The 23,349-nt window shown below is 40.4% G+C and overlaps 1 protein-coding gene across 1 annotated transcript in view; it reads right to left on the minus strand.

Annotated features, from left to right (window-relative positions):
* The window catches only part of GUCY2C (guanylate cyclase 2C), a 48,225-nt gene that overhangs the window by 8,235 nt on the left and 16,641 nt on the right, over nucleotides 1–23,349 (minus strand). The window contains exons 10-20 of the mRNA XM_037390390.1: nucleotides 22,872–22,983; nucleotides 18,614–18,695; nucleotides 15,577–15,682; nucleotides 14,973–15,035; nucleotides 14,303–14,374; nucleotides 12,755–12,859; nucleotides 11,416–11,502; nucleotides 7,174–7,306; nucleotides 5,296–5,433; nucleotides 1,526–1,614; nucleotides 691–782 (exon numbers count right to left, since the gene is read on the minus strand). Coding sequence (XP_037246287.1) covers nucleotides 691–782; nucleotides 1,526–1,614; nucleotides 5,296–5,433; nucleotides 7,174–7,306; nucleotides 11,416–11,502; nucleotides 12,755–12,859; nucleotides 14,303–14,374; nucleotides 14,973–15,035; nucleotides 15,577–15,682; nucleotides 18,614–18,695; nucleotides 22,872–22,983 — 1,079 coding nt within the window. The remainder of the gene's footprint in view (nucleotides 1–690; nucleotides 783–1,525; nucleotides 1,615–5,295; nucleotides 5,434–7,173; nucleotides 7,307–11,415; nucleotides 11,503–12,754; nucleotides 12,860–14,302; nucleotides 14,375–14,972; nucleotides 15,036–15,576; nucleotides 15,683–18,613; nucleotides 18,696–22,871; nucleotides 22,984–23,349) is intronic.

Raw genomic sequence — 23,349 nt, forward strand, 5'->3', positions numbered from 1 at the left:
AAATTGGAGAGCAATTTCCCAAGAGAACTGATTAAAAGCTCACTGGCTGGACATTGAAATAATTAATTCAGACCAAACTCTGCAGGAACAATGCAGCACTGTCCAGGTGAAAGGCCTGTATAACCCCACGGGGTTTATTCAACTATGGCCCTTATTATCCCACAACTTTATACCAACAAAACTCTGTAATTAATATTTCTGGTGAGTTATAACACAGCACTTCTGGTCAGCTTAATTTGCGACCATCCAAACTCATTTATGGCACAACCCAGCTCATCCAAACTTTCTAATCATCCTCCAAACATTTATGTGCGTTCGTTTCCTGAAACTTGGATGACATGAGTCACTATCCAACTCTCAACTAGAGACAGGGGGTGAATTACTTGAATCGTTTAAATCTCTAACTATCCAGCTTGCTACTTTCACAATGTACCAATCTGAGGTATAGTGATTGTCTTACCCTCACGCAGCTAACACATGCATAGATTCTCATGCACACACATGTACGTATACATACACACATGCTTGCCTACTTTGCCACCAAAGAACAGAAGAGGATCTAAGTGAAAACACTCAGTTTTTCCACTGACTGAATCATAATCACATCAGCTTACACACTTAAAAATACGAGTTTTTTAATACTTAGGAGGAGTTTGGAACCTTCTAAAAAATGGTACTCCTGCTGCTCACCTGAAAATTTTAGCCAGAGTACTCTCGATTTTCTTAAAGTCAGGCCTTTTCTCCGGATCTTCCTCCCAGCAGCTCTTCACTAGCATATACACCTTCAAACAAAAATTTAAGGGAAGTCCACCTGAGTAAGGGACATAGAAGGATAATGGTGCTAAACAGCACTGGTTCATTAAGGAATTTCCGGTTACTCTTGACTGGCAACATATTAAAATGTGTGACTAACCGTTTTGAATCTATGGTTAGGACACTCACTGCAGGCATCTTAAACTTAACTCTGTGGTGACTAGCAACATGATCTTAACTTGAATTTGCAATGCATAAATGAAAGCCAAGTAAATGGATCCAGTCTTGCAGCTGGATACAGTTATTGACATGATATGCAGATACAGTTATTGACATGGAGCTAAATGCTGTGTAATTATATTTCCAGTATCTTGAGTTTGGGAATTTTCTAAAACTGGTGATTTAGCCAAAAATAATGGGGTTCATTGCTGAATATGTGGACGTCTACAGTACAGTCATTTTCACTGGAGCAAGAAGCCTTAGGGGTATATAGTCAGTGGAAAGAGGTGTGATTCATCCCACCTGAAAGATATCTAAAATAGGTCAGAAGAGTGGCACCATGTAAGTGTCCATTTCTTTCCAGTGAAATAATTTTTCTTAGGTTGTATTTAATTTCACTGGCAACAACTATAGAATACTGTTTTTTTCCCATGATATTAGGGCATTTGGCTTAAAATGTGCATAGCTTTCATCTTCCCATGATCATGACCTCTAGTTTGGCCAGGACTTCTGCCCTTCACCCAGAAAATGGCTTAGTTAATCAATAGCTTACTTCCACCTGTCTTTCTCCCACTGTTTCCAAGGTCAGGTCTGGTCGGAAAGGCTTCACTCCTTTGCCACTCTCCACTCTGTAAAGTTTCTCTAACACAGGAAAAAGATGGAAGGTTTAAACAAAAAAAAAAAACCAAAACAAAACAAAAAAAACAACCATAAGAAGGATGCTGCTTGCAGATAGCATCCTATGATGCTACAAGTTACTGTACAAACAGAAGCCTTGAAGACAGTTCTCTCATTTTGATACAAATTTCAACTTTGGAGCTTTTCTAAATATCACAATGTCTAATTGTGATATTTAATAATGTCTAAATATCTAAATGTCACAAGATCAAAACAAGCTGGCTTGAATGCCCCTGAAAGCAAAATGAATAGGAATGTACATGAGTATTTATTGATCATGGTAGACACAGTTATAGCATCTTCCCAAATGAATGTTAGGCATTATTAGTGTGCCTCTCAGCATGAGGTATATAGCTATAGTAAAGAACAATGTGAAAAGCCCATTGTGACTTCATCAAAAGTGTGGAGACATACAATTTTTATCACAGCAGTTCATCCTGCAGATGTTCAGCTTCCTTAAAACTAGGCTATTAATGTATATTGTTTAAAAACACTGCATTTGTTAACTCATTTTGTCCTCTTATTCATGAAACCCATTCTTTGAAAGTTATTTGGAATCTGAACAGATCAGAATGCAGGCTGCATTTGCACAAATCAATTTAAGCACAGTAAGTGAAAGCTAAAGCAAAAATGTCTTTGTCCTTCTCCTCCAGACCTCAAGAGTTCCAGAGGGAGTTAAATAAGACAAGCAATTTTTTACCTTTGAGGGAGAGAAACTGAAAGAGATCTGTGAACAAGGATGAAATACATTTATTAATAATGTCTGATTATGTTTGGGACACAATTTTACTGAAGGAAGCATATAATGAGATGAGGAGGGTTTGTAATTGTGATGGTATGTGCAAGTCTAGAGCAGCTAGGGATGCCTAAGCATGCCAAGTGTTCATGATCACCTTAAAAAGACGCAGCAGCTTCCAGCTTTGTGGTACAGAAATTACAGACTAGAGAAAGAGCAGACTTGAGTCCCCCACATGCTACGGAGTGTAGAGACTCCTAAGAAGACTTCTGTGGGCTAAGAGACAGAAGAATCTGTGTAAGTCTCATGTATACAAGAGGTATGTGTTGGATTTCCACACTGTGCATACACCTGATAGCGGAAGTAACAGCAACTGTTAGCAACACTGCAATTAGCCAGTGGCATAAAGCAGTGAAACAAGGAGGCAGCTTGAACTGAGCATTGGTACATGACAAGATTTCACAATATGAGCAGCAAATGAGGTGTTTCTGCAGAAGAGTGGAGCAACCAGCTGGCCTAACAGCTGTCTTGCAAAAAAGTCAGTGAAGAGAACTATGACCTAGTTACTTCTATACATTAGAAATCCAGTTCTGTATGCCCATTGCCTTTGTGGGACTTCTTTTCTCTCATTAGTAGCAACATTATTTTATGTTAAGTTGATTATACATATTTGCAGGCTGAGCAAATTGTCTCACTGAGTACCTGGAAGCTGAGTTTAATTTTCCTAAGTTGGTGGATGGAGGCTAAGTACAGGGGTTTTTAAGCAACTCTTTTAAAATCTGAACACAGTCCTTGCTACTGCCAGTGAAGTCCTGGCGAAGCGGTTATATCAGTTGTCCTGAAATAACAATGTCATGTCTTATAAATTGCAGAGATTAAATTCTGATAGCCTAGCCATTGAGAGACTTTCTGCAGGAGACTTAAAAAACAAATTAATCTAACATGCAAAAGGGACATTTCTTTGCCCTTTACCATTGACTCTAATTTGGTATCCCTTTCCCTTTTTTTATGTTAGATATTTGTAAATGGTCATCCCGAGTTTGAGCTACTCTCTTCCTAAATTAGATGATGCCACAAAAAAAATTCAAAAGTGTTTGCATGAGTATGGTCCACCATTTTGCTGCCTCATCTTGGCTAATGAATGAATCCAGACATTTAAATGAGGAACCACTTCAGCAATATATAATAACACTCATTCCTTTCTGTTACATGACATTTGATGAACTGCTGAAACTAGGCTGAACGCATTTACTCAAATTGCCTATTCAAAAATCATACCAGAATCCATTAGATCAGCAATATATATCTTAGGCATCTACTAATGCTTTTAAGGAAAAAGCTCTGGGGAGAAACCCACCCTCCTCACTGAATGGAAAACTTGAAATTTCAGCTGAAGTTCACAAAGCAGATTTTTGTTCAAGTTACACTGCATCCAGACTTACCAAACAGGCTTCAGGCTCAGTAAGTTTATTGCTGTCTTACTAAACGTGCTGATATATGTGACCATCTCCAACAACAGCACCTAGAGGTGCTAAAAGGTGCTAAAAAGTTTTTCAGTTGGATGGATTAACCTAATGCTATTTGAAAGGGACAGTCTTTCTAAAATGACAAAATGCAGTGTTAAGAAACAGGTCAATGTTGAAACAAGGAACCAGATCGTGACTGTGACAGCCAGGGTCAAAAAGCAGTGAGGATGCCACCACACCTCAGAAGAGCCCAGAAACACTGTCTGAGGCTAACTTAATAACCATTAACATAACACAGAAAGACTGCAACTGCTCAGCGCAGTTAAAAAAGTGTAGTTTGCTATGGATTTGTTTTGCAAGTCAAAATGGGCAAGGAAAAGCATTTTTCATTCCCTTATCTATTTTTGTGATATTTTTTAAATCCTTGCATTCATGAGGATTGTGCCTGCCTCTTCCCAAGAAAAAGGAAAGACTTATTTTCTCTACCTTATCTTAAGCATGGAGTCCAAAGAATTTGCTTGAAGGGGAAGAAGCACATCTAATATGTTTTAGGTTTATATTTATATTAAGGAGTTTGAGATGTGAAATACTGTGTTTCCTCAAATATGAACATAAATTTGAGATAATGTAGGATGATGAACTTGCCCCAGAAGTTGTTCTCAAATATAACTCAGGAAAAGAGCTATTAGGCTGTCCAGCTGCTGCTCTAGATGTTTTAACAAATGTGAGGCAGATCTATCAGAATGATTCAGAGGTAAAGGCAATGTCTAGACTTGTTGTTGGTAACTGTCACTAGAAAAATCCCAAACCCACACATGCTTTTATGTCAGTTCTAATATATAGTAATGCCTGCATTCTGGGAACTGGGATTACCTGGGCAGTTAGTCATTCACGAACAATGTCACAAAATGCACAAAATGGAGTTTAATGGGTGCACTACAGAGGAGATGCTTTTTTCTGACAGAAGTTAAATGACTAAAGTTAATTTTGACAGGCTTGAATAAAGTCTAATTGCCAGTTCTAAAATGCCAACTGTTCTTGTGTCATGCTGCTTTTTTGTTATTTTTGTTGACATTGCTGATTTACAATGCCTAATATGAGTGACTTATTACATGTGCACAACTCATAATAGAAAAAACTTTGTGGCCTTTGAATGTTACAGTGAGTCTGGACAGCATTGTATAATGTTAACTTCTGTAATGATGTAACCGAGGTGAGGAGGGAGGAGAAAAGACAAGAAAACTCAGTGCAAACTTTATTTGCAGAAAAAATAAGGACACTAACTGAGATCCTTCAAACAAGCTCTTCATTCATCACACAGTGAAAGAAGCAGCAGTTCAAGCAGCTATCAGAGACAATGCCTTTCACAAAATGTGGAGAATGGGCCAGTTACAGCTACACCAACCTGGAAGGCTGCAATGGAGGAGAAATCTGTGGATTTACCTTTGTTGTCCCAGCAGTGTCCAGTGTAGAAGGTCTCCCTGCGTAGGATGATTTCTTGAGCAATGATCCCATAGCTGTACACATCACCCTTCTGAGATACATCGGCATGACGGAGATGCTCGGGAGCTGTCCACAGGTCTGAAGATCCAGAGAGCAATAGGGGACAAAATAAAGGGGAAAGGGAGAGAAGTAATTCAAAAAGGGTGAACCTTCTCAGAGCATCCATTGCTATAGTGGTATCTCCTTTTACTCTTTCCATATCAAACCCAGAGCCCAATGGTACTGTTTATTTCCTACTTTAATGTTTCTCTTGAGAAGCTGACATCAATACAGGTTAGATAAACCCTGATGTGGTAGTTTTCAACTGTCTGGGATTTGCTGACCCTACTATTTTCCACCTCCAGAAAAGTTATGGTTGTCAGCACTGAACTTGCTTTATTTAACTACCTTTCATGGGCTTAATAGCCTATGCATTTGTAGAAGACCAAGGAATGCCAGTGCTATTAAAGAAAAAAACAAAAAAAGCTGAGCTAGATGCATGGAGTTTGTTATACAAGATGTCAGATGAGAGGACTGTAATATTTCCCAGCAGCCTTGATACCATGAATCTACTGAAATAATTCTCAAGTGCTTTTGAGCCTGACATAATATTACCTGCTCATAAGGACTTACTTTCTACATAAATTATTAATCTGCATTTCTAGTGCACCATTGTGCCTCAAAACCAGAATGATACGACAGTTTGTTATGACATGCTGGTGATGTGTCATAACAGTGACCTGAACACAGTGACCCTGAAGACGGTGTTATGATATCAGGCTGCAATATCCAGCCACAATGCATCTGTAGATCTCTTGTGAAACAGTGAGTTTTCTTCAAGGAAAGAATTCTAGTAGCCAGAAATTTTGAGGCCACTTACAAGCAATCAAAGAAGAGAAATACATTACAATGTAATAATAATAATATAAACTTAATTATGAAATTTGTAAAATGAAGAATGAATAGAGCATTTACATTCAGTGCTCTTTTCTTACTCTTTTTTTTTATGTTCTAATAGCTACTCTTGAGCATGTTTGTATCTGAATGTAAAAATTTTCTCTCAACCCAATTGCAATGACAGTTTCTTCTCAGGTCATATGCTGCAGTTACGGCACAGTGCTGTGTTTATTATACCCCAAGCTCTACTACACAGATTCAGATGGGCTCATCTTTTCACTCAAGATCAAGTAAGAAGGAAAAGATGAGTAGGAGTGCTCTATTTTACAAAAATGTCCTATGAATATGACATCTCATAGAAAATGTAAATAAAAGCTGTTAAATTATTCCAGTCTAATTTAACACATATTCCTAAATTCCTACATAAGGAATGAAAAACATTAAGGTTATCTTTGCATATCATTACAAATTTTTTAAGGATGAGCAGAGTCACAAGAGTTAATATTTAAATTAAATCACAGAGCATTGTGGTAACATGTGCATCTGATCAATGACAAGATTGTGGTACTTCTTTTTTCCTTCACACAAGTTCAGCATTACTGCTGAAGAGAGCTGTTTATATGAAGGCCTTGGATGCTGAAAATGTTTCTTGCATCTCAGCCACATGAAATCTGTTTCTAAACTATAAGATGAAAATTCACCTTTCCTTTCCTCCTCATCTACACTGCCTAATTTCTTTCTCTACCTGCTAAAAAATCTTTTTGTTATTTAAGACAGGGGTTTCAGATATCGTTTGTATGATGGCTGCTACAAGAAACAAAATCATATTGTATGTTTTGTACTGTGTACAAGATGTAACTAGGCCCTACTAGACTATGAATGTAAGAAAATCCCATTTGGTTGTAAACCATGAAGGGGAGCCCAGTTGGGTACTGTTTTTACCTTTCCTTGGAGGCAGAATTGAATTACAGCCAAAATCAGTGATCTTCACTACCATGCGATTGTCTACTACACAGTTTGTGGATTTGAGTCGACCATGGACTTCAGTTCTGCTTGAGTGCAGGTAGGACATCCCCTGTGGTTGATAATAAAAGAGGAAGAAAGCAAGACTATGTGTGAGACACGCAGCTGTTCTTAGACTCAACAAGAATGTAAAATATTAGTGGAATATCTGTCCAAATAATTAAATGGTCTTCATCAGCAATGTATATCCATAAATCACAATTCCCCATCATGGAGGGAAACAAATATTGTTTTGCAGAGCAGACTTTCCAAGACGACAGTAACAGTCAATGTTAAGAAATGAGGAGATGGATCATTAGAAGGATCATGTCATGGAAGACCATCCTTCCTGTTAGTTAACGTAAAGTCTGAAATAGCATCTTGGGTTTTTATGAGATTAGAACACAATTAAGCAATTAGGAAAAATAATTTCCTTCCACAGAAAATTTGATTTCACTTACAATAAACACGCTTTTGATAAATATAGTACAGATTTGTTGGAATGTCACGCTAAAAAAAAGTGCTTCTAACTGCTTTTTCATCCAATGGCCACCATAGGTGTAAGGGGAATTGCTCTTTATGTCTGTCTCATCTTTGAAGATTACCATACACCAGAGATTGGTTCAGAAACATTGCAGCAGACCCTCTTCTGCAAAGCAGAGGACTAAAAAGGAGTCAATGCAGAGTGTGTTAGGTGATGCACTAGGGCTTATGTAAGGCAGGGGATCAGAACAGACAATCATAAAGATCTCTTCTGACTTGACTAATTATAGTTCTCCCTGTGCTAGTCAATACATATCAGCTATCCATGAGCTCAACTCAGAAGTGGGCACCATGAGGACTGGCCAATGCAGTTTCAGCTATTATTTCCTAAGCTGAATTCAGACTCTTGAGTCACTACACACACAGGTATACAAAGGTGTGTAGTTTGCCCCTTTTTACTCATCACCTCTGAATTTATCTCATTTGTCTAAAACACTTGAATACGGTGCAATACATGAGAAGGGGGCAGCACTGAGGCACAGCAGCAAAAGAACATTAGTAAGTGGGCGTAAACTGGAGAAGGGAGTAGGTATGCTAATTTGCACCCTCTTGCTATTATTTATTGTTTCATCTCTCTCTTCTAAACTACTTTAAGTTGACACCTACTTATAGCCTATTGCTGGTTGTTTTTCTTCCCATAGTTGTCTTTCCCTGTAGCTCAGTATATGAAGCACAATCTATATTCTGTGGAAGCCAGAACAGGTATGTCATATCTGTTTAGTTTCTTCTCTGAATGGTCTTCCACTTAGATTCCTACATGTATAGCTCATCCTCTTGTAAGACAACTGGTAGACAGACTTGAATACACTGTATGACAGGCTGGGTTTTCTCCAAATAACTGCATATCTGTAATTGGGAATGGATCAGCAAATGCTACAAGAGATCACTAAGACATGAGCTGAGGTTTTGGCACAGTAGATATATGTCTGAGACACGAGCAGTCTGCAAGAGATGCAATCCCTGGAGAATGTTGCTGGACTGGTTACCCTGGACCTATCTAGACCATGCCAAAATTTGCTGAGATTGTGCATGCTATATCCAAGGAACACATTTTTTGATTAAGCATTTTTTATCCTGCAGCCCTGATGACACTATCCAGGATGTTTTGCCTGCTTTATGTCCTATTTCCTCCAGCTGTGCCTTTTTCCAGATCCTGCTTTCATCAGCCAGGAAATATACCCATTGCTGCAGCAGAATTCCCAATCAGATTCAGTATCAAATGGCAGGCAAAGGTAATTTTGATTTGCTTATACCAGGGCTTTCTTGTTAACAGTTTCCGGAGGCAGAAGTTATACAGATGTACCTGATAAAATTAGTCTCTTTCCTTCCACCTACCTGAAAACACAGAACGTATTAAGAATCTGCCATGTGATTTTAAAAATTAATAATGACTTTCAGTGCAGTAGTCCTAAATCCTTGAAGCATTCCTCCATGCTGAAACTCTGAAGCTTTAGTTCTGAGAACTTTTTTATTGACACAATGCAAGAATATTACAATCCCTTGCACAATATCCTGCAGCAGCGCCTCATTTAATAAATAGCGTTGCAACGACAGTGTATGCACTAATAACTGTAAGGCTTCATTACTGCAATTCCTTCTTAGCAGAGCTTTCATCAGAGCTCTTTGGTCACATGTAGCCAAATCCATGTAGCTACAGGTGGTGCCATCAGACCTAGAGATAGCAAAGATAGAGAAAGAAAAAAAAAAAAAAGAGAGAAAAAAAAAAAGAGGAAAAAAACCAAAGGAAAAAAAAGGGTAAATAGGGCAGATTTAGGGCTTCTTCCCCTTTGCTTTTGCCTTCCCCATCTCTTCTAGAGGACTAGGGGCTACTCGAGGAACAGCACTGCTCAGCTAGCTGTACCAGGGGACAGAAAGGATCCAGCCTCTGTTCAGAAACACTGATGCAGCAACCAGATGAAGAGTACACAAAGTACAAGAACTATTTGGGCAACAGTAAAAACAGCATGTAGGGAAGTGGTGGTGTGGAGAGGAAGAAGTGTATCAAACAGAAGGCAAAGGAACTGCAGGAGCTGGTAATAGGGATTTTAACAGCCTGAAGAGCTGGGACTGGACTTTAAAAGGGCAGATACTAAGATGAGAGGAACTGGAGCTGAAGGGCTATGAAGTGACTTATGTAAAGCAAGAAGCCATTAGAGTAAAAATAGGGTGCCTGGAGGTTGGGAGACTTATTGTTTGGGAAAAGCGATACAAGAACTTCATGGAAATGTCTAGGTCCCAGAAGCTTCACCACAGTGTCAGATCAAGGAATAGGAGAGGCTGGCAGATCGTCCAAATAACAGTAAGTTTCCTGATATTCCTAGGTGCGTACAAGTTTTCAGGAAGATTTTGTGAACCGTCTCTACTAATATGGCTAGTAATGGTCAGGAGCCATTCCACAGAACAGATGTGGTGTGCCACCCATCCTCAGACACCATGTCCCCATCACCAACAGTGCAGTGAATGACTAGTTGTTAAGTCCTGGTCTCAGTGCAGTCCCTGGGCATTTGGCCACTCCCTTCAGAGGGACCAGGATTTCTCTCTCCTTCTAATAAACAGAGCTGCTACTGGTCCTTATTTTCTAAGGAAATATCTGGAGGTGAATTGCCAAGGGTTAAAAAATACCCTGTTTTTTTTATATGCTATGAGGAGGAAGAGAAACTCCACTGATGCTATTTAAAATTAAACTTAATGCTGAATGTTAACTGAACTTGAAAATCATTAACAAGGTCAACAAACTGTGACAGTTTGGATTAAGAGGGCTTTAATAAAAAGCAAGATTTTCAATATGTTTAGAACAGACACAGTGGAGTCATTCATCACAGAGACCAAATCTGAACTGATGCATGTAGGGAAATGGGAGGACTGTCCCAGCTGCAGACTAGCAATAGGAAGAGGAGAGCAGCTGAGCACTAACAAAAAGGCAGAGCTAAATCTCTACATTACATGCAGAGATGTAATGAATTTTTATACCTGTGAATTATAAAGGCTCTTTAACTACCAGCTAAACATATACAAGTCTCTAATGTAGAATAAAATTTCCTTTACTGTGCATATTGATTCTTCCTACCACAAGGACCTAAAATGCAAACATCTGTTGAAAACTACTGAAAAACAGTCTTGGTTTCTTCCCTTTTAAACTGCCTGAAATTGATAGCTCTGGTGACTCTAGTGAGTGAGAAAATCAGGATGCAAAATAAACAGTTTGTGTAGAAAAAGTTGATCCCATCTCTGGATACAGATTACAATAATTCCATAACTTGAAAAAACAGTTTTCCTTTGTATGCCTTACCTGCAGCCACAGGACAGTGTGTTTTGCAGGTCTTGTGACTGCACAAGCCCTACTAATCAGAGCCACTGGTCAACAGACTGTAACTCTCTGATCTTTGGGTCACATTTCTTTGGGGCATACTTCATTTCTTTATTTATAAATAGCCCAAAGCCAGCTCTGGCCCCTATTTCCTCCTACAGTTTGACAACTGCTGGCTTCTCCTGCCTCATATACCTGTCCCCAGAGGAGGAAAGAGCGGAAGGGCATACAGCTTTAGCAAGGAAAGATCTTGAGAGCTGCCCTTCTCCAGAAGCTCAGTTTTACAAGACAGGACAGGTTGCTTAACATTACACTGTCAGCAGCCTGCTTACCTTGGCAATATCATACATGACAGAGATTTTAAATTCCCAGTCCATGAAGGTGCCATCAGGGTAGGAGATTTTATCATTTAAAACATCCTGTCAAGAGAAGAAAAGAACGGTTCTAACCTACATCAGGAAAAAAGTAGATAATGATACATGAGTACCTAAATCACACAGCCTTTCAACCAGCAACTGGAAGAGGTAGCCCTTCATTTTTTACAGGAAGTACATGCACTGAAGCAGGACTTGACTAAGAAAACAGGTAATATAAAATATGTTTTAGGTTTACACAGAGCTAGAGAAGTGGGGACTGCAGAAAAGAGGATTTTATGGTAAATTGAAAATTAAAGGTAAATTGTAAATTTGCTCTTAACACTGAGTCTTTAATAAAACAAAACAGCTGAGACAGAAATGAGCAAGGTGTGCAAGAGGAAGGGAAAGGAATTTCTGTGTTTTATGCTCACAGTCCATTTCCTATCAATTTACTTATGGCCTTATAAATTCCGACTAGACTGTTCCTTTATCTTGAAGTGCCATTCACTTGCAGTTATTCGAGCCACTATGATTTCCATTGCTAAAAGTAAACCTCCATGAGTATGCCTGTTTACAAGGGAAGTATATAGAGAGCTGTTATTTTGCTGCCTTGCTGTGAATTTGTTCCAGAAACCACCGCTACTGATGAGAGCCTTTGTATGAACTCAGAAGCAGAGACAACGTGTGTCTGCAGAAGAGTTGATGCCACCATTACTTCATGATTAGCACTGAAACAACATCGATAGTAATAAACCATAAGTCTTTCCACAACTTTTGTGAGGCATCAATTTACCACTTCTTTTTATAAACAAAAATGAAGGATTGTAGTCCCTTACAACACAGGAATTGCCATATTCCAGCCTCAAAGTGTTTATCCCTTAATAATATCGAACATATTATTTTTTCTATCCTTTCACACTCTGGGGGCACTGTGGGATCCACAAGGATATCAGCAGAGACAACAGCTACAGCTTCAAAAATAAAATGTTATATCCCATATGCTCCCAATAGGGGACACGATACAAATACCGGCTGTTGCTGTTGCCTGGGCAGAGCTCTGCCTGTACTTTCCTTGCTTGCACCTCACCTCATCCTCTGGCTGCTGAGAACCATCAAACAGATGGCAGCTGCAGCAGCACCTGGGGAAAGGCTGGAGACAACTGATCAAGGGAGAGGAAACTCAGAGCCAGAAAGTGCCACCACCATCAGTCCATAGCTGCTGCATGAGGGCCAGAAACACAGACATAGGGATATTTTTTTTTTACTTTGAAATTTGATAATTTGGGGGTGGAAGGAGATCTGCAAAATTATTTACCCGCAGCGAACCTCTTTCACAGTATTCAATCACTCCAAAGATCATGGTGTCTATCTTCACAGTGCCATAGAACTTGGTCAGGTTGTAATAATCAATCTGTAGGAGCTAGAGCAGAAACATTGCATCTATTTTTAAAAGCAGTCATTGTCAGTACAGGAACACAGGTCAAGGATACTTGTGTGATATGGCTTTTTATCTCAGGCCCTGATAAAATGTGTGAGTTCCCTTTAAACCAGTGTGTACTAAGGCACTGAGTGGGAAAGGGTTAAGGCCCAAGAACAAGTAAGATGTCTTAAACGCCATACTTACCTTAACAAAAGAGGCTTGAGTGGTTGTGGGATGGTTGTGAGATAAGGAGGTGACTGAATAATCTCATTTTACAGAGATGGGCAGGACCATAAAGAAAGTTACAAAAGAACAGCAACAATAGAAGACCCCGGAGACCACTGAGAGACCACCAGGAGAGACGACTACACTTGGGGACCAGACACTTGCATATGTTAATGAGTTCCAGGAAATCTCATGTATATGTAAAACTTTATGGTATATAGCCTCTGAAAGTTTGCCAGATTGTCGGAGCACTTACGGTGTGCTCCATATACAGTGCTGCCCCAGCGCTGCAATAGAGAACGCCTCAGTAACAGCGCTGTTACTGTGTTTTGTTATATCGGACTCCTCACCCAGCCACACCTATCTTCCCACTTCTGCGAGCTTAGAAAGCAAGGGGGGTTGGATGCTACCGATCATTGTATCAAGTGAAGTACTTGAAGACATTTGTCATTGCAGAGCCTTCTGGATTAGGGAGATAAAAGTGGCTGCTGTTGGATACTGCAAGTTAATTCCAGAGCCCACTACAGTCTCAACTATTGCCTCTCTACTCAAACCTCCCAGTTGACCAGAACAGCCATTATGAGTGACAGGATGTCATGAATCAGTCAGTAAATGAGCAAGTAATAAAACTTTAATGATGCTGCGTATGGACTTTGTCCATTTATATAGACAATTGTAGTTTACTTTGAGGTATTTTTAGAGCTTATTGAATTCACAGTATAGCTGTGTTGTGTAAAAAGGAAAGCTATTCATTCAAAAAGATGCAGCACTGCAGCCAAATTAATCTTTCACTTTGGAAGAGTCTATGCACAAGTCAGCAAAGAGTTACTTATATTTAAAGAACTGCACTTGGCATTCAATAATAACATTTAACTACAACATTCCACTCCTAATGAATTAGTATGATATGAGCAAAAAGAGCGCATTGCCTTCTAGCATCAGCTATCAAAATGTATTTAGCAAGGTCATATATGACAGAGCATGAGTTACTTCGTTCATCCTCAGCTTCACTGGCATACAGTTCAGACTCTAAACTGGTGATGAGATCATACACACAAAGAGAAAGTTCATCAGGCAATATCCTCAGAGGAACTCATTACCCATCCACCTCACAAACATGCACAAGCATATGGCTGTTGGAATTGACAGTAGAAAGCAGTGACTTCAGTCATAGGCTCCATCCCACCCTGCAGCATCCAGTTGCTATGTGTAAGTTACCTTGTTCAGTTCTACTTTTTGCTTCTCTGAGAAATTACCATCACTGTTTTTGAGATCCTTTAGGATCACCACCTGAAGAAAAAATACCAGTGTAAAAAAAAAAATAATCATAGGTTTAGTACAAGAGCAATTCATCCTTTTCCAAGAAATGTCCATACAAGAAACACTTCAGAAGCACCTGCCTACTGCTTTGCTGTTGGAATTTCAGTTAATCACCTAATAAGTAACAGAGTTATATTTCCTCCAGAAAATGTACCAGGTAGATAGGAACTATTTAGAACTGTCAGTGATGCAGATTTTAACTCAACATTAATATACCTCGTTCAGGCAGTTAGCTATGCTGAATGTACAAGTATTGCCATGTAAATGGCCTGTCCTCCATCAATCTGTTAATCTCCACAGTACCAAAATGTATTGGATTTCTGGTTCCTGTTTCTGCTTCTGCAGTTTCTGGACTAGGCTAGGGTTCATGGAGTGTAACATTCTGTTTCCTGTCAGTAAGCAAAATGCAAAGCACCTGACAGGGAATAAATGGCTTATTCCTTCCATAAGATCAAGCTATTTTGCAAGGTTGGGGGGTAACGGAATTGCCTCTGCAGAGGAACAACCTCCTCCCAGAAAGAGCCCTCCTAAGCTGAGGAAGGGAGCGTGGGCACTGCAGTGAGGTTACCTTCTTGTCATATTTTCCTTGGCGCAGTCTCTGGGTGGTGTCACGTCTCTTATCTTCATCAATCTGAGAACAAAGAAGAATAATTAACTTGCAATTATCATCTACTCCTCACTCGGCAGGTCCACAGAGATAATATTGTTGTCAGTGTGTGCCACACAGAGAAACATAAGCCTCTCTAGGGAGGGCCACTACATGCCACAGAAGTGTGGGACATCCCCGCCACTCCCACAGCTGCCCGAGCCTCTGCTTACTGCTTTCATGCTTTTAGGCGATACAGGGGCATAACAAAGCACAGGGAAATAATTTGTAACAAGAAGAGACTGGAAATCAATACCCAGTCATGGTACCCCATGACAAAATGAGCTTTACTGATGGGGAATTGATATATTCTATTAGGAAGTGATAGATGGGGAAAAATGTCTTTTTTCTTCAATTCAGCAAGTGAGGGTTAAAAAATGATGTATATAATATAATTTTAACAGATCCTAGTTCTACCAAAGCCATAGCTTGCACTTTAGTCAGAGCATGCCAGCACCTCAGTGCTGATGATCTTTCAAAGACAGAATCCAAGACCTAGCTTTGGGCATTGTGCTTCTCTTCTTACCTTCAAACTAACATGACTTGTCTCACTGGTCTCCAGAGGCAGGATTTCCTCAGGCGGTATATGGGACCATTTCTTCCACCGGCGCTCATTATCTCTCCTGTATTTCCTGCAAAACAAGCAAACCCATTCAGAATATCCTCCCAGTGAACTGAAACGCACAACAGGAGATTAGGACAGGGAAGTTTCTAGTGTCAGGATGACACAAGGATGGGGTGCTAGGCTGGCAAGGCTTGAGCACAAACCCTGTGGCTCTAATACAGTTTTCCAGTTTAAGGCTGCTCTAATTCCCCTAGCTTTGGGAAAGCCTAAATGTTCATTCAATTCCATAGACAAGCAGAAGAACAGAACAGATCTAGCAGAACAACTGCTAGGCAATTGCCAGAGTCTCAATGGAGGTCAGAACAATTTAAAGCACAAAAGGTTGTCAGGATTTTATATAGTTTTCTTCTCCATGTTATTGAATGTACTCTGAAGAAAGTTCCCACAAACAAATACAAGCTAAAGGAAGTCCTGCCATCAACATTGGGTGGTAAGAACTGGTGTGAATACAATGCCAGGACAGAAGGTAACAACAGTGTTGAGATGAGATGCCTTTTTGTGGGTGTCCCTTGTATTCTGCACATTTTGTAAAAATGAGGGAAGAGCCCTTGGAATGGGGAGAAGGAAACTGCCGTCTCCCTTGCAGAACTGCAGAGCAAACACTGTCTTCTCTTAGAGAAAAGCTGCAAGGCAGCTAGTACTCATCATATTAACTGCTTAACTCATGCAAGTTCTTCCCCTATTAAAAAAAACCACTGGACTGACTGGAGAAACTGCAGGAGAATCCTAACACTGCTGGCAAATGCTCCAAGCAGAAGAACCCATGGTATTGACTAGTAACATAAACTTTCCCTTCTCCAATACATTTTAGCATACATATGTATAAGAAAAGACCAATAATTGCAGTGAGAACTGTTTTTCTCAGTTTAATCCTGTAAATTATGTTGCATCACCAGGATGCACTGCAATTCAAACCAGTATCAGCTGGGGATTAAATTGAACTAAAATCTACTAGGTCTAATATTTAGTTATGTGTTTTTCAGGACTTTGCCTTTTCACTTAGCAGTCAGAACTACACAGGGAGTTCTATCATAGTTCAAGTGTCCTAGGAACTTGGGAGATAAGGAAGGAATAATGAGGCATTTTGTTCATTTTGTAGCTTAGTCTCTCTTCTGCTTTGTTTGTTAGGGGACAACCTTTGGTAGCAATTGTAGTTGAGAAGTTTGCTATTATTTCAACACTAGAAGGGCAAGATTTATTCTAAAAAATCCTCACGAATCTCTTCTATATTTGATGCTTGGGAGTATTACAATGATATGTATACAATAATAATCTAATAATCTAAACAGAATCTTTAGACTTTATGCATCCACAAATATGGAAGAGTACAGAACTTTTTACAAGTTCATGCTGTGTCCAGACAAATTTTATCAATTTTCATAGCCATTACAAACTTTACCTGTCTGTTTATATAAGTTCTTAGATATGGCAATGATTAGCTCTTCCATTTCTTGAGTACAGCTGGATGCGTAAAAGTTGTATGCCTTAGTCTTTGATTTTCTCTTGTGAAAATCTTTAGTTAGCAGATCGGTCCATTCAAAATAAGAAAGCCTGGGTAGTGTCTGTTTCTAATCAAGTTTTCTTAAGACCTGATGTTGTGGTTTAACCCCAGCTGGCAATAGGTACCACCCAGGGGCTCACTCTCATACTCACTCCCCAGCTGGATGGGGGGGAGAATCTGGAAAAGGTAAAACTCAAGGGTTGAGATAAGAATAATTTAATAATTGAAAAAAACCCAAAACCAATAATGCTAGCAACAATGATTGTAATGAAAGGAGAGAGAAGGGAAGATTAATAAAATCCAAAGGGAAGAGGGAAAACCCCACAGTAATGCACAGTACAATTGTTCACCACCCACTGACCAATGCCCAGCCAGTCCTCCAGCAGCATTCAGCAGGCCCTGGCCAGCTCCATGCAGTTTATATATTAAGTATGATGTTCTACAGTATGGAATGTCCTTTTGGCTAGTTTTGATCAGCTGTCCTGGCAGCGTCCCCTCCCAATTCCTTGTGCCCCTCCAGCCTTCTTGCTGGCAGGGCCTGGGAAACTGAAAAGTCCTTGACTGACTATAAACATTATTTAGCAACAACCAAAAACATTGGTGTGTTATTAACATTGTTCTTATACCAAATCCAAAACACAGCATTGTACCAGTTACTAAGAACTAAAAAAAACCAAACCCAAAAAACTCTATCCCAGCCAAAACCAGGACTGATTTATTCAATTTTGCTGACTTTCTCTGATGTATAGCAAAGAGGGATGCTGAGCTACTGCAAACAGATGCACAGGTAAAACATTTTTTTTTTAATATGAAAGAAAACCATATACTTTGGGAATGGTGTGGCGTTTCTTCTAGCAAAAGGAGACACCATTGATTTCTATTTCCAATTTCTCCATCATGATAAAGGTGAACTATGTTATACTTGTGAAATTCTAGCTGTTAGAAAAGTTGGTATGCAAGGAGTTGGACTGAGTCAGAGGAAAATGAAAGGCAACGTGGATCCATGCAATGAAAACACCAAAACTTCATGGTGTTTTGACTCCTACAGTGACTCAAGACAAATACTTTATTCTAGATTGAACTTTTATGTCACCAATAGGTTAAAGAAACACAAGTGAACCCCAAGGAAGCTAAAGATGAGCAGCAAAGTGGAAAAAGTTTGAAGACTGGTCTGAGATATGTTCCTGTGTATGTATAGGAATCAGAGCTTTTTAGCAGATGCAAAAACTCTGAGCCTTACTGTGTCTTCTCCCTTGATTATTAACCTGACGTAACAACACTATGGATGCAAACACTACTTAGCATATACTTCACACTGAGTTCAATCACCCGGGTATGTAAGGTAACCTAATGAATGGTTGTTCAAGGAGAGATCAAAGGCATTGCCCTAGGAGGAAATCTGTTCAAGGACAAACAGAATGCCAAAGGGGCTGGTACCTTAGAATCAGCAAAGAGATGATCAGAACCAGAATCACAATTCCGGTGAGTGTAAAGACAGCAATAGTCAAGACGTGCGGACCTGCAGAAAAGAAAAATTGAAAAATAAACAACTTGACAGTGGAAAACAATATGATATTTAAGAAATTGCCCTCACCCACACGTGTGCAAGTCACAGTAGCTGAGCAGGGATATTCTTTGGTCACATCCAAGTTGAGAGGCTTTGGTAAAGCCCAGCACTGCCTGGAGATGACACATGCCTGCCTCTTTCACTGTGGGATGAAGCACAACCCAGAGCAGTGCAGTCTTACAACCCCTCCTCCTGAGGCATGGGTACTCTATAAGGATACCCATGTGGGAGATAAATTTAACAGCACTAAATCTTACACAGCTCAGCAGCAGTTTCCAGGTGTTCTCTTTATAAACAAACCAGAATAGTCCAGGAACAATGCTAACTTTTCTTAGTAACTACATTCAAAAAAATTAAGCAGCCAGACTACTCCTTGTAATGACTTCGTAAGAGTGGATGGTGGAGGCAAACCTTGAGTACAACTGTCTGTGGGATAGGGATGTAGTTAAGCAGCGGACTGAAATCAGAGTCACTGGCGGACAGGAAACGTTGTTTTTCCCCAGTGAAGGGCTTAATGCAAAATAGGCTCCTCATTGACTCCTTTAGATAAAGATTTCTCTGAAATTGGGAGCAAGGGCTGATCTCTACTGGTTTTATCATTAAAGGCAATATTCAGTGATAACTTTCTGATTCAGGTTTTATAATGTTTGTCTTTTACTTTCCAGTCCTGCTGGGTACTCACCCAGTGAGAAAGACATGCCTCTTTGACAGTGAATTTCCCACAACTACCCATACCTTCATCACCCAGATTCTTTACTGATATAATTTGCTTCAGGATGGGATACATCTGAAGCTTCCACACAGACTTTCAGTTGATACAGAGTACAGCCACTTGTGGATTTGGAAGGCATTTCTCACAAGAACTTTTTATCCAAGAAGAGGTCAGGATGAAAATCATGGCACAGCTTTTAGCACATGCAGACTTTTCAACATTTCACCCATGGATTCTCCCCTTATTGGGGAGTTGTTTAAAGCCATTCTGCAGCTGTTGTACACAGAGCTTCAGAGACTGTGGATTAATTTCTGAACACTTACGTAAACACTATGTTGGGATAACAAGGGCTACTGAGTGTACTACTCTTCAATAAGAAATTCATGTGCTATAGAGGGAAATTAATCCAGTGGCAGCACAAAGCTAGTCAAGTGTCCTTGGAAGCTGCCAGGTGCCAAACAGTTCAAGAATCAGGCTGTTCAGGCATCTGAGGACTTACACCCAAAATCACAGAGCACACAAAGGTCCTAAGCCTGAACAGACAGGCAGGGTGGACAAGGCTGAGAACTGACTATTTAAGGTTGTAATTTTGATTGCCTTAATGTGGAAAAAGCAAACTGAAGCCTGTCTTAGGTCAGTTCTTAGAGGTCAGGGGTACTTGGAAGGAAAATTGCAGCCTCCAACTTTCTTTGAAGAGCAACGGGCTCGTAGTGCAGGACTTCATCTGGTGGCCTGATATCTAGAGTGTACCTACTCTACTGAGCAAGATTCTCAAGCAAAGGAGGCAGATGAGAGCCTGGTGTTGCAGATTGCCATGTTGGTTATGGATAGTAAAAGAGCAGAGCTACTCAGCCTTACTGAGGCTAATGTTCTGCCTGTGACCAGAAACAGAAATAAAGGCACACAGGAAAAAGTTAGTGTTAAAAATAATAAGTGAAAAGCAACATGATGCACACTGCCTGCTTTCAGAATCAGGCAGCAAGTGAGCAGGAATTTTCAACATACTAATGTAAGTGTCTGCATCTGACGTAGGATTAATTTTAGGAACTCCTCTGGAATTTGGACCCAGATTTCTGGCTTTGATTTTCTTGTTCTGCACATCACATCTCCCCACTTTCTTTCTGTGTGTTCATCCCAGCATCAGGCTCAGGGCCTCCTAGTAATGTAGCGTTAGTCTGATGCTCTCCTTTGAAAACTGTGAGTACAACTGTTTCTCTCCACCAAGAAAGGACATTAAGTCACCACTATAAAATACCAAATACATGAGAATGTGAAAAAACATTTCGTATAAATTCCCTAAAACTCAAGGTCTGTGAATCGTGACTTGCTGCTTAACAATCAACAAGTTGTATTTTCCCATGGAAGTGCTGCGGGGCCACCATTTCCCGTTCCTGAGGCTCTGCTACCACCTCCTGGCTCTTAGTATTAAAACACTCAAAGGGGAGTGCATCACAAATTAACTGTTTTCAGGTCCTCTGGAACCAGAAAGGTTTGTGTATTAAGGCTGACCTTATCCACTTTTAGAGCGAGGATTACAACTTCCTGAATAATGGGAAGGTGTGGATGAACCACCTTTATTACAGGGTGCCGGGAGGAACGAGGGTAGCAGAACTGGGTCAGCTGCTCTTCGTTACAGCTTAGGAAGGAGCAGGGTGCTGGCTGCTGTGTCTGCTTACCTCCCTGGAGGAAATGTATCTTTCTGGTTGGAAAGTTTTGATGGGCTTTGGCAAGGCATGATGATTACTTAAACTTTGGCCTTAAAAAGTTGCCCTTTGAGGGAATATATTTATTAGAATCACAGGGAAGGAAGGTTTATTTTTAAAAACATGTGAAAACAAAAGAATCAATGCCTGTGGGAGGCAGTTTTACTTTGGTTTAGTATAGCTTGGCCACAAAGTCAGGCCTTGGTTATGTGTTGAATGTTAAGCTACTGGTTTGTAGACATTGACTTTCTGGAATTCCCATTTTTCTTTTGCTGCTGTGCAGCAGCTTCAAACAAAGACATACTCAAGGGAATGTTTTAAAGATACAAAGATCTACAGACAACACAGCATGTTGTGGGGCCCATGTGATGGAAGAGAATGGGACTGGAGTGCACCAAGAAGACTGGGACCAGGCAGCACATGGCTCAGGGAGCTGGTGCAGGGAGACCCTGTGGGCAGCGTTGCTGTCCCAACACAAGCAGGACTCATGATCATACCAAGGGAGACCAGATATTTGACCAAAGATGAAAAATGAAAGCTCAACTGAACTCCCTCTGCTCTTCCCAGAGCTGTATAACTAGAGTCTCATCAGTGGTGATGCTTGCTCCTAACAGCTCCCACAGGTTCCTGGCAATGAACCACTATTCCTGCTTCTCTTGGTAGGGGTAAGCCCTAATTTGAAGCCATCTGATTTACTTCACTGAGGAATAAAAACGTTTGAACCCATGCACTGCCCCACTGTGAATGGAGTGTTTGTTTCTCTAGTTACTGCTTTGCCTATTCCCTAATGGAGTTAAGCAGTACAGCAAACTAATGGAGACCTTTAACAGCGGCATCTTTGGACACTCATTGATGGGAATGACTCAGGTGAACACTAACCCACTGTGCACAAACCTTTGCAACCACTGCCACTGCAATAATTTTTATCCTGCATATCATACTCTGAAGCATATGCCTTTCCATTGCCAATCAACATGTGGTAACAGTCTAAATGGGGAAACAATCCCAATCTGATCAGACTGACAAGGCTGTACTCTGCTATGTTGAATAGCAAGGGGGTTCGTCTTTTCTATCCAGGAGTCACTGAAAACTCAAAAGAAAAGGTGGTGGTGATTTCTGGGATTTCAGATTAAAGTTTGGGTGTGAATAGAGCAATAACCTAGTTTTGCGCTGTCTTTCTGCAAAAAGCCAGCTCTTCTAAAAGACCACTCCAGAGAAGCACCCTGAACCTGCACAGTGCTTTATCCTCTCCCCAGCTCCCTATGATGAGGATAAAGAGACAAGCAGAAGCCACCATGGTACATCAGCAATACAGAGATGCCGAGTCAGATAACTCATCATAACCTTAACTCTGCTGCCTTTCATGAACAGTCTTTCAAGCAATTCACACCACCACCATCTTCTAGTGAAGGCTATATGTTTGAGGGTGACCTCTTCCAAAACATACCATGATATGCTCCACAGTCAATGGTACTGTATGGAATCTACAAGAGACTTAGCAGTGCCTAAACAGAAATGCAGGTTTAGAACTGGGCAGGATGCAGAGAACATGAGGGGCTGGGCCAGGGGAAGGAAAGATGCTGTCCCATCCCCAGCTGCTGGCATCACTGGCTGGGGGCAGTGTGAAGGTAGCATGCTGGATTGCACATCAGGTGGATCTTAGGACTGTGTGACTTGTCTTCAAAGAACAGGTAGGTTTAATGGGTGTCTCACCAGTGCCTGGAATATCACTGGGCAGCTTGTGGTTCCTCCAGACAAAATCCGGACTGGTAGTCATCACATGCGTCTCGTTCTTGTGAGTGTTGAAATACAGAAGAGTTCTGAACTATGGGTGTAGGAGGGGAGAAATGCATTCAGCAGATGTGCTCTCCCTCTTTTGTCCCTTGCTTCAAACTACCCTTAATAAATGTGTTGCCCAAGCTCAAAAGTAATTCTTGCTCTTTCTGCTACAGTGGTGCATTCCTCAGCTTAGCCATGTTTGGCTGCCATATTATTCCTCATTCCTCCCCTCTCTCTGAAAAGAAATGTATCAATCCCACACAATACTAGTTGTGCTTAATTTACTGAATCACCAGATGACATCAATCCTGTCAGTCTCCAGCACACCTCCCATGACCCCGCCCTGGCATGCACAGCATGCCTTGGCACACCACCACTTCTGCTGTAGTTACTTTCATAATTCTTATGCTAT

The sequence above is a fragment of the Falco rusticolus genome, chromosome 5, assembly GCF_015220075.1.
Source record: "Falco rusticolus isolate bFalRus1 chromosome 5, bFalRus1.pri, whole genome shotgun sequence".
In the NCBI taxonomy this organism is placed as follows: domain Eukaryota; kingdom Metazoa; phylum Chordata; class Aves; order Falconiformes; family Falconidae; genus Falco; species Falco rusticolus.